General features: G+C 40.7%; 1 protein-coding gene across 2 annotated transcripts in view; it reads left to right on the forward strand.

Moving 5' to 3' along the window:
* The window catches only part of LOC133404977 (neprilysin-like), a 52191-nt gene that overhangs the window by 12951 nt on the left and 26626 nt on the right, over window positions 1-12614 (forward strand). For both annotated transcript variants that reach the window (XM_061681541.1, XM_061681542.1), the window contains exons 3-4: window positions 802-837; window positions 3252-3413. In XM_061681541.1, the coding sequence (XP_061537525.1) occupies window positions 802-837; window positions 3252-3413 (198 nt within the window). The remainder of the gene's footprint in view (window positions 1-801; window positions 838-3251; window positions 3414-12614) is intronic.

The raw sequence follows: 12614 nt of genomic DNA on the forward strand, positions 1-12614 counted from the left end.
AAATCATCGAGTGAGTGTGTATCATGTGTGGCTGATGCTATTGCTAGCTTGGTTCACAAAAGTACTATTGACCGCTGACCAGATACACTCACGTTCTCGCTCACCATTCTCCATTGTTCGTGTGGTCTCTGTATTGATAGCAGATAGAGTTATCAAAAACATTCCGGGTGCCCACAAACAGTGACGATCATTTCCTTTTCTCCTACATTGTTAAAATGAAACCATGGCACAGGCCTATGTCATTTTGACATATGTTATGCATAAAACAGTGGGGAAAAATGGATTGTGATGGTATGAGACATTTACATAAAAATCAGTAATGACAATAAAATTAATTTAAAGGATTTTTTTAGCAATATTTAAACTCAAAACACAAAGTAAACAAATGCATAAAAAATGTCATAATAATGAATAAGAAATGTCTAAAAATAAATTTCTTTTGAAATATAACTCATTACAAAGATATAAAATGGCAGCAATTCAAGTTTCCTCTTAAATTAAAAAAGGAAAAATAGTCCAATTATTGCCAAGGAGTGAAATGTTTGATTTCACGTATTTCTATGTAGTGTATGTCAAAGTGTTCATGTGGATCCATATACTGTGCATAATCTTCCATGTTGCGCAAAAGATGTCTTGTCATGACAGTGTGTGAAATTACAGTCTGTGTGGGAGAAAAATGTGCACGTTTCGAGGTCATGACAGTGTGTGAAATTACAGTCTGTGTGGGAGAAAAATGTGAATTCATATTTTGACAACATGACAGCAAATATTCACAATGATTTGCTTCGTGTTTCCCTGCAGACAAAATCTGCACTACGGCTGACTGCACTTGGTCGGGTAAGTAGTTTGTCTTAATTTTTGCTCATTTTTGGACTTTTATCCTTTAAATATCATACATGAGGAGGGAAACAAAAACACGGCAGATGTCTTCTCATCTGAAATCAACAACTTTATAGTGACAAATACATGACTGCTGCTTCAAATTCCGGATGTGTTTCTATGGATCAATGTCCTACTTCTGTAACGTTTGATGGACATTCCTGTCAAGAGGGAACTCCCGACTAAATCAATCCACATCCAAAGAAGCCAACAACAAAATGATCTTCACCATGTGTGTGTGTTTTATTAGTTTATTTGTCTCTAACGGGCAAAAAGGGTAGTTTGTTTCCAAGCGGACTTGTGTATATGTACGTTATTCACTGTACCAGCAGAGCGTGAAACATTGTGTTTGTGTCCCAGGCGGTAAAAAGAAAGGCCGGTGGTCCACATCACTGAGTCTTCTGGTCTAACCCTCAAGACAAATATCAGGCAGCCAGTTAGATGATGAGGAGGATGGCTCCTTCCTCTTGTCTCCTTTTTTGCTTTGCCCACACACGACTCTTGCCAAAAGAGGCAAAGGCTTGAAAGGTTCCAGAAGAGAAAACAAATCCACCGTATTTACCCTGCTGAATGGTATTTATTTTGCACTAACTCTTCAAATACATTCAAGTGCCTCACGTTTATTAGTAAATGTTTAATCCTCAGTATGGGCACAATTTGTGAAGATCCACATGCATCTGGTTTCCAAAAGACCTTAATAGGTGACGCTCATTAGATTAATGATAATTTGGTGGAAGGGATAGTTGATGTGGTTAAAGTCATAACATGTAGTAATTAAAAATGCAGGATGCTGAATTAGAACTATTTTTCACCCCCAAATAAGCATTAAAATGTTGAATAATGTTAGTGGTGCTGTCTTTTAATAAGGAGAATGTGTTTTTAGTCATTACTTTAGTGGTCTATAAAAACCTTTTGTGTTAGCATTCGTGTCAGCACTAGTATTACTGTTTATTTGCAAGACGTGATGCTACAATAAGGATGATTTTGTTAGCACCTTTGAAAGAAACAGAAGTCTCAATTCTTCCTGTGAGTTCCTTTGGAGCAGCTTTTCCTCAAACTTTGATTCTCTTTTTATTGGTCTGTATACAGTACAGCGGCACGGTGGACAACTGGTTAGAGCGTCTGCCTCTCAGTTCTGAGGACTAGGGTTCAATCCCCGGGCCCGCCTGTGTGGAGTTTGCATGTTCTCCCCGTGCCTGCGTGGGTTTTCTCCGGGCACTCGGGTTTCCTCCCACATCCCAAAAACACGCATTAATTGGAGACTCTAAATTGCCCGTAGGTGTGACTGTGACTGCGAGTGCGAATGTTTTTTTGTTTGTATGTGCCCTGCGATTGACTGGCAACCATTTCAGGTTGTACCCCGCCTCCTGCCCGATGACAGCTGGGAGGGGCTCCAGCACGCCCGCGACCCTAGTGAGGAGAAGCGGCTCAGAAAACGGATGGATGGATATTTACCCAGTAAAGTTCAAGCAAATCGTGTCAAGTAATTACTTGGTTTAAGTCAAGTCAAACAGTCTTGCTCAGTAACATTTATTCACACATATTACCATTTAGATCTCGAATACTCAGTGAATATTAATGATGAAAAGAGTCACTCCAGTTACTCTCGACTTTATCTCTACTACATCCTCCTCGGCTGACACTGACAGCAGTGCTACTGCTACTGGCAAGAGCATCTGACTCTTGTTGTTGTCGGTTACACGTATTCGGTACCATCTTGAAAAAGATTCAAACATTTTGTAGTTTTGATGTAATTTTTTTGTTTTCCTCTCACCTTCTCCGCTCCACTTACAATCAAATTTGTTTGCTGCAAGTCTGCACATGCGCATAAGAAGATGGACTAGTCCTTTACATAAGGGAAGCAGGGGCAGCAGAAATCAATGATCACGATAGGTTCAGCATTTTGATGTGATTTTAAGAATGCAAGTTAAGACTAAAACATTAATATTTGCCTCAGATGAAAGAAAACTTGATTCATCTTTTCATGAGATTTTGGGCCCATGGAAAATCTCAGCGCCCCAGGCATTTGCCTGTGTTTGCCCAATAGTAAGTCTGGCCCTGTTTCAAGTCTCAGTCAAGTCAAGTCAAAACAAAGTCAAGTAGATTCTTCGCCAAGCCAAGTCCCAAGTCATATAATTGGTGACTTAAGTCTGACTCAAGTCAAGTTGTGTGACTGGAGTCCCCCACCTCTTTTAGAACCAATAGTACATTTTTTTTCTCTTTATTATAGCAATACCACATTATGGCCATTGGAAAGGCAGCTGTCATGAGATTGTGCTGTGGCTGTTGAGAGTATGTTCTTCCAGGCAGAGTCTTTTCTCTCATTTTCATGACTGACTGATTCACACATTTTCTCCCTGTCCTGCATGCAGCGGCTCGCCTGATTGAAAACATGGACGCCAGCGTGGATCCTTGTGACAACTTCTACCAATACGCCTGCGGAGGGTGGCTCAAAAAGAACATTATCCCAGAGACCAGCCCGAGATATAGTACCTTTGCTGTCCTGCGAGACGAGCTGACGGTCGTCCTTAAAGGTCAGCGTCTCGCACACACACGCACACATTTTCATAAAGGCCACAATACAAATCATTATACGCACGTGCTCTGCTTCTCAGTTCTCCGTGTTGGAGAACAGAGGAAAACAATGTTTATTTATCGATTATCCATCCATCCATTTTCTATAGTGCTTGTCCTCATTAGGGGTTAGCTGGAGCCCAACGCAGCTGACTTTCAACAGGAGGCAGGGTGTACCTCAGACACAAAGGGCACATGCATACAAACAGGCATTCACCCTCACATCTTAACATTGTTGGAGGTACTGAAAGCTGCAAGTTTCATACGCGCATTCATGGAAACCTTCGTAATTGGAAAATTATTTCAAATTTGAAATGGGTATATAGTTGACTAGTGCACAAAATGAGTTCCACACAGAATCACTATGCTTAGAGAACAAAACCAACAAAACATCAATTTCACACACAAAAATTTAATTCAATTCAGTGAAAATTTACTGTTAATGAATGTGAAGTTTGCTGTTGCCTTTCACCTCAGCCAGTGCCACTCTCATATCGTTTTCACAACAATTTATTTTCTTTGTTTTTATGTCTACAATTCTGGAAAAGGATTTTCTGCTAAGTTACGTCCGGTGCAAGCTTGGCCATATTTAGAAGTGGTTGCTTTAGTGGCCTACCACGAAGTAGCGTGGATGCTTTTCCCACTTGTCGGTCGGTTGCTGTCATAGATAGGTGAATAGGTGAAGACAACACGCCCCTATGAGCTGCGTGCCTACGGCGACGCTAAGCCAATCGGGCCAAAGTGTCAGCACATTCCATGTTTGTGGATGGCACGAAAACCAAAATAACAGTGATGCCTGCATGTTTTGCTGCATACGGTTCTCACAACACTGTCGAATCAGAACAAGGGAACTGGGAATAAAACTTTCACAGGTAAAAATATTTTTTGTCTCTTTCAAATGTTCTGTATTATTAGCACATGCTTTGACATTGAGAAAAAGTGTGACCCTAATGAAAATTAGTTTATTTTCAATACATAGTACATGCATTGCCATTGATAGGAAAATTGCCCCCATCAATTTGGCCGCCACGTATTAGCCGCACTACTACATCACGCTGGCATATCGAGTATTTTTTCTATTCATGTCTGCGTATTGTTGTTAGCGCTCTGAAGTCCCTCTCCTGTTTGATGCTCCATCCAATGCCACAGCGCAGTGAGCATGGCAAACGCCCGCCTTGAGCATCGCTCGGCGACTTCGTTGACGGCGTGCTGGGCCCTGCTAAGCACAGTCTGAAAAAGTGCACACGCAAGCACATACTGTGTCTTGTCCTCCACCGAACATCTAGGGTTCCATCGAACCCAGGCTATAAACCACTGATTTAATGAACCAAACATGCAGGTTTTTGGAATTTGGGAGAAAACCCATGTACCCCGAACTTCAGAACTGTCATGCAGACGTGCTGCCCAGCATCCTGCTAAATTCATCAATTAATTGATATTCATTTTACCCACTGTTGATCACAAGAAAGCACAGTCAAATTAACATTCCTAGTACAATGTTTATTCTACATTTAATGCTGAGTCGCGATTCTACGGAAAAATTAATATACATTGTGAATTGGTTGCTCAACTGGAGATTATAATATTAAAAAAAAAAAAAAAAATCCGTCTCCTTCCTATTCCCACCAATTTGTTGTCAAGTTGTCAACCCTATGAACTCTGCCAAGCATGACCAGAACAAAGAATCCAACCTATTCTGTGCATGTTGTGGCACCTGAGAGACTGTTTAGAATGTGTTGTGTAAAAATGAATTATGGCCAGCATGGCGTACTAGTCATTACCCCCTATTTGCCTCTCAGTCCTGAGTTTTGGGGTTCGAATCTTGGCTATCACCCTCTCTCTTTTTTTTCTTTTTGTTTATTTTTTACTCCAGCTTCCTTGGTTGTTTGCCAGGAAGTGAGGGACGACTATTTCTTTCGGCGGGATTTTCACTGCATGGCTCAAGTGACATAAGTCCGATTTTTGCCCTCAAGTGACAATTGGAATATGTGTCATGGCAGCGTAAGTAGAAAAACAATGTACAATGTATGGATATCTTCAGATCTGAATCAGCCCCCTTCCAAAAGTGGATACAAATCCACTATGGATTAGATAACTGCCAATGTGAGAGTAGCAAAAACAATCTAAAATATGGTCTGAATATGCTACATTAGATGTGTGTCCATCATTAAGTAAATAATTGCCTATGACGGCCAGTGGAATAATGTGGTGATTAATTTAAATCAATGGGGGGAAAGCATCAGCTCAGACAAACGAAATGTTATGTAGCGTTCATGTTTTGTAATTATATATTATTGTTTACTTTTGTGTTGCAACTGCTTGTCGAGTTAGTGCGATTTGGGTGTCTGCTCATGCGGGTTGTTTCATGTGTAATGTCAGTGTAAACGGCGCTGCTCACAAAAAAAAAGGGATATTTGGCTTTTGGGGGAAATTTGAGGATTAACTTAATATGCACTATAAGCTTGGCAGATAAACATAATTTGACTATCTCTAAATTTGTGAATGCACATCAAACTTTTCAATGTTTCAATACTTTCTGCAAAAGTTTCTGTTTTCTAACAACGAGTTGAATGGCAAAATTAACAACAGGTGATTAATACATGAATTGATCAATTTCCAAGGACATCCACTTTTATGCCTTTCTGTGACTCTTCAAGACTCTCTGTTGTACTCTGCTTATGCCACTCTGTGACCACTAAGCTCAGTGACCAATTCCTTCTGAGAACATCCAGTTTGAAACTTCACAAGGTACTTTTGATCAATTGTTAGGTGTAGGTGTAGGAACAGAATGATGAAGAGGACTACTTAAATGCCAATTCTCAATGAACAAGGACATTTATTGGTCCATTCATGGATCAAACACCTGTTGTGAATGTTGTCGTTCTGTTCCTTGTTAGAGAACAACAAATGGTGCAAAAAGGACTGATGCATTAAACAGTTGGACAAGTCTAAAGCTCAAATCATCTGCAAATGTTGCGGAACATTTTAAGTTCATCCTGAAATTAAACCTGAAAGCTGCATATCCCTAACTTCTTGTGAGTAGTCTATGTGATGTGAATTGCACTTGGATATAGAAAATCAGACGTCAGCATTAAATTGCAATGTGACACTTGGACCTGCAGTGTAAGTCCAGCCTTTACCAACCGGTTCCAAAATGGTCTGCCGCTGGTGTCATACCTTCAGCCTCCAAGCTAAGTCCCAGATGGCATTCTAACATAAATAAGGAAAAGTGGATGAGAAGTCATTCTGTAACTAAAGTGGATGTTAATTCAGGATGTGAAACTCCGGAGCTGTCACAGATGCCGGCAGAGTTTGGCTGAGTGAGCTCGTAGGGCTCCACCACAGGCTGGATCAGCGCGTGCCTTTTGCAGCGCAACGGATACAAACGGGCTCGTGTTACATTCTTTCTCACCTTATGACTTGCAGTACTTGTAAATGAGATGGTCGTTCCAGCAGTATCGAGGTCACTGCTGTCAATTTGCAGTCGGTGTGGAGCCAACTGCCTGAGGGACTACATTTTTCCCACAGAAGCTGGAAGAGCACTGCCAATCCGATTCCTTTCTCGCTGCTCCGAAATTTGGACACAGATCAAAAATCATACAATCAACAGAAATGTGGTCCTTTGTGGTTACCTTTGTTTTTAGTGGGAGCGTTCCAAATCCACAGGTGGAATGTCGTCACTTATTATCAGTTAACTTGGTTCGTTTTTACCCTTGTATGACAGTAAGTAATATTAAAGCATTACTTAAGACATTACCTGTAAAGAACGGTTTTATGATGGCTTGTCTTTGGAATTGATTATTTCTCTTTCCATTCATATTAATAAAAGGAGTGATTGCCAGCTCCCAATCAGACTTACGATGAGACGTGTCTGAAATTTCAAGACAAGACACACATTATTAAGTGTGTTCTTTTGTGATTAGTGTTGTTGTTAGCATTAGCATTTACACATTTTATTTCACACATTTTTTTATATTCAGACCATATTTAAAAAAAATTTTACGGTCCAATGAAACCAAAGTTGTAGTTTTGGGCTGTAATGCCAAAATGTATGTTTGGCGCAAAGTAAACACAACACTACTCATCACCAAAATGACAGCATAGCCACAGTGATGCCTGGTTCTGAAGTTAATTCAAGGCACTTTAAATCGTGGCACATGTGTGCTGACTTCCATTCAACATGCGTAAATTTGAATGTGATTCACGAATGGTTAATTCTGAACCCAGCCATATCCCACTTGTAAGAGGGTGTGCACACTTGTGTGACCACATTATCTCCATTGTTTGTTTTTACTTTCCCTCTTAGAAAGATTTTAAGAAAAATCAAAGTGTTTTAGGTTGTATTAATGGTGGGAAAAGTTTTGAAATAATTTATCTTGTTCTCATTTTGTATATCACAAAAATCTAGCATTTGAACAGGGCTGTGTAGAGTTTTAAAATCCCCAAGACAGAGTTTCAAGGCACTCACAATTAAGTGTGTTGCTTTGTTGTTTTTGCATTGTTTATAGCATTGGCGTTCTCAATCTGAAGATACATTTCTTAATTTATTTTGACCCTCGTCTGTTACTCATCATCAAAGTTGAGAAGACAATTAATGGTTTTTAGACTTTGTTATATCTTGTTTATCCTATTTATACACTTATGACAGTTAAGATTGTTAAAATATTATTTATAAAGCCCAGCTTGTTGCAGACCGATTTGCCAAATTGGCAAACATGTGCAGCGAGCCTTGTGCTTGCACGAAAACCAGTATACACCAGCATTTGCGCACCCGCTGCAGATTCTTCTATGAAAATAGAGTCCCTTGTCTTCGTCTTGTTTGGTTTTGACAATCATACAGCGTGAGCGCTTAATTTGTTAGTTTGGCTTTCCATCGCAGGCAATGAACTGGGAATGGAGGAATTTAAGACTATCACAGTTTATAGCCTGCTTAAGGCGGAAGGAAAAGGCAAAACATGTCTCACTGCACTTTATCCGTGCAATCTGGATGGCCTTTAGGGAGGCAGATTATCAAAAACCCAAATGTGTGCGGTATTTTACAGATTGGATGATTAGATCTAAGAATAAACATCCGTACTAAAATTCTCTCTGGTAGTATTTGGATATGTGTGTGGATGAGTGTGTGTGTGTGTGTGTGTGTGTGGGGCGTGGGGGGCGATTGGTGGTTAATAACTTCAACAGACGGAATTCTGTCTATTTTTCAGTGAAGATTTCTGTGGAACCTCTGAAGTCGAACTGAATTTTCTGGAAAAATACAACTCTAAAGTTCCCTGAAAGATGGCAATCTGCTGTCCAAGACTTCTAGCAACTCTTGCGAGACTTCATTTCATTGAGCATCAAAGTGATTAAATCCAAAACTGTGCTTAGCTTTTTCTGCCATTTTATTTTTTGTTTATTTTTTGTGTTAAAATGGAAATTGAATTTTTTGCAACCTGGGAAAGCTCTACAACAGGTGAGCACTAAAAAGGTGAGTCTAGGAATGTAGATCGACCGATAAATCGAGAACTTTGCCTTTGCTCAGCGCCTTCTCCTTCTCAGCTCCTTCCACCACGACAGACAGATACAGAGTCCGCATCACTGCAGATGCTTCACTGATCCGCCTGTCGATCTCCTGCTCCATTCGTCCCTCAATCATGAACTAGACCCTGAGATACTTTTAACTCCTCCACTTGGGGCAGGATCTCCTCTCTGAGGGCACTCCACCCTTTTCCGACTGAGGACGTGATACAGCAACGTGAGGAGCAACATGATACTGATGTCATCAAACCGGGCCCCCTCAACACCCCACCTGCGCCTAGAACTTCTGTCCATAAAAGAAATGAACATAATCGGGAGTCCGGTATCCCATACACCCAGAACACACCAAACAGGTCTCCCCGAGGGACATGGTTGAATGCATTCTCCAAGTCCACAAAACACATGTACACTGGTTAGGAGAACTCCAATTCACCATCAAGGATCCTGCTGAGGGTGTAGAGCTGGTCCACTGTTCCACGGCTAGGACGAAAACCACACTCTTGAATCTGAGACTCGACTTTCTGAAAGACCCTCCTCTCCAGAACCCCTGAATAGACCTTACCAGGGAGGCGGAGGAATGTGATCCCCCTTTTTAAAAAGGGGGACCACCACCCCCGTCTGCCAGTTCAGAGGCACTGTCCCCAATGTCCACGTGATGTTGCAGAGGCGTCTCAACCAGGACAGCCCCACAACATCCAGAGCCTTTAGGACATCAGGGCCGATCTCATCAACCCCTGCGGCCCTGCCACCAAGGAGCTTTTTAACCACCTCGGTGACCTCAACCCCAGAGATAGAAGAACCCACCTCAGAGTCCCCAGACTCTGTTTCCTCATGGGAAGCATGCCGGTGCAATTGAGGTGTTCGAAGTATTCGGCCAACTGACTCATAATTTCCCGAATTGAGGTCACCAGCGCACCGTCCCCACTATACACAGTGTTGACAGTGCACTGCTTCCCTCTTTTGAGATGCCGGATGATGAAACAGAACTTCCCTGAAGCTGTCTGGAAATCGTTCTCCATGGCCTCACCGAACCCCTCCAGCGCCCGAGTTTTTGCCTCAGCGACCACCTAAGCTCCATTCCGCTTGGTCAGCCGGTACCCATCAGCTGTCTCCTGAGTCCCACAGGCCAAAAGGCCTGATAGGACTCCTTCTACAGCTCGATGGTATCCCTTACCGCTGGTGTCTACCAACGGGTTTGGGGATTGCCGCCACGACAGGCACTGACAACATTACAGCTACAGCCTCTACAATGGAGGTACAGAACGTGGTCCACTGGGACTAAACGTCCCCCGGGTTGACAGCTCCACCCCTCTCGTCACCTGAGTGTAAGACATGTGTCCGCAAGTCTTATGACAGTCTGGGCAGTCTGTGTAGTAAATGTGTACAAATGGTGTACATTGCTTCTCTTATTTTTTCATAGCAAACAAACAATCTGTTGCCCTTCTCCGCATGGCTGCCTTAACACCCATAAAATCACACACATAGAGGGGAGGAAGCGAAAATAAACATTGCTCAACACTGGTCTCATTCTAGCAATCTTTGTGTGTTGTGTATTCACACACGTGGCCTGTCTTAAGTTTTTTCATATTTGCATTGAGCCTGCAAACAAATAATACCGCTGGGAGGAAAGGAAATGTATTGTATTTCTACTGTACATGGAGCTCATCAGCATCTTAAAGCCACATCACAAGCATCATTCCGTCACGCTGTCAGCTTAACCAGACATGATTTATACACACATGTTTGCGTTTAATTTTGTGTGTGGAAGTTGGCTAAGATGCTGTTTTTATGTCAAATTCTACCATGTCCATCAACAAATGCAGGATTCCCTGATGAACGCCTTCCAAATGATTTAAAAATCCGTTGTTGATAAGTAAATCAGCAATTATGAGCGTGAACCCTTTTACTTGCCAAATAGTGAGCAGACCTTGCATCACTGCTTTGCTCATGTAATGGTCGTAGCTTATTAATGATTGATGCCTTACACTTTTTTTGCCACAGTGGCTGTAGAAGTGGACATTTGACAGAATGGCTAACTGTAAAGTGTCACACACAAGCAGTTGGAAGTAATATAGTAGTATTATTAGTATTATTGTATTATAAGTATTATAAGTAGTATTATTGCTTTATAAATAGTTTACAGCATCATTATTTATAGGTTAATCATTAAAAACTCATAATTCATTTTTGCCTTTATTGTAGGATATAATCAAGATAAAGTGCCAATATAATTTGATCTTGCCAAATAGTGTGACTACGTATACTGTTGAAAAAGATATATCATTATTAAGAATAAACATTTTATCATAACTCTTATTGCCATAGGGATGCATTTATTTTAGAAGATAATAAATTACCATAAAGTGTCAGTGTAGTTTGAGCTTGCCAACTCGTGAGACCATCCATCCATCAATCTATTCCCTGAACGCTTATCCTCACTAGGTTCGTGGGTGTGCTGGCCTAACCCGCTGACTTAGGGCGAGAGGCCGGGTACATTCACACCTACGGATAATTTAGTTTTCGAGTAACCCACCATGCATGTTTTTGAAATGTGGGAGGAAACGAGAGCACCCGGAGAAAACCCGGAGAAAACCCACGCAGGGACGGGGAGAACATGCAAACTCCATACAGGGAGGCAGGATTTTAACCCGGCACCTCAGGAGTGTGAGGATGTACTAACTAGTCGCCCACCATGCCGTCGAGACTTGATTCATTGTTGAAAAATATATCTCTAGAATTCAAAATAAAGTAAAATGCTTCATCATTGTTTCATAGTTGATAACATATCATTATTAACAATAAACATTTATTAGCTCAGAGAATAGACCACTTAAGTAGTAGTAAAATAGTTTGTGCTTGGCAAATGGTGAGCCTACATACATTATTTTTGAATGAATTATTCATGAATGTTTATTATTGATTTAAAATAGATAATGGCATGATTAATAATAGATTATAATTTAGTTACTCTAACACATAATCAAGTAAGCTTTAATTGTAGACTCGATAACCACAGTGTCAAAGTAGTTTGAGCTTGCCAAATAGTGAGCCTACATTTGTTGTTGAAAATGTTGGTAAGTACAAGTAGTTAATAAATAATTTCTTAATGATTTATAGTTTATCACGCCATGATTAACAATGAACATTTTATTAGCACACCCTTATTGCAGCATCTTGTATAAAAGATTATTGCCACTATAAGTAATAGACACTTAAGCAAACTATTTTAGAACATATAACTTTCAAGTGTCTGAAGAGTTTGACTTGCTAAATAGTGAGCCTACAATTATTGTTTGGTAGTTTATTTTTTAATTTATTTATTGATAATATACAAATAGTTTAGAATGTCCATTACTGTAGAACTAACAATCAAGTAATTTCTAAAAGTTTATGAATGGGATACACATTAACATTTACCTGCAGAAGTCTTTCTGTACATTGTTTCCTGCTGGTCAGATTCCTCTTCCTCGCTGTGGGGTTTCCTTCGAGGAACACCTGGACAGTTCAGAGCTGGAGGCTGCACAACAGCAAAGCGTTTTGCTTGTAAATGCTCGCATTGTCATTCCCCCGTATGTTAAAGGCAAGGATTGACCGTGACTGTTAAACTAGCAGTGTGTGGCCATTAAGTACGGAAGTGGAAAATG

The sequence above is a fragment of the Phycodurus eques genome, chromosome 7 (genome assembly GCF_024500275.1).
Source record: "Phycodurus eques isolate BA_2022a chromosome 7, UOR_Pequ_1.1, whole genome shotgun sequence".
NCBI lineage: Eukaryota > Metazoa > Chordata > Actinopteri > Syngnathiformes > Syngnathidae > Phycodurus > Phycodurus eques.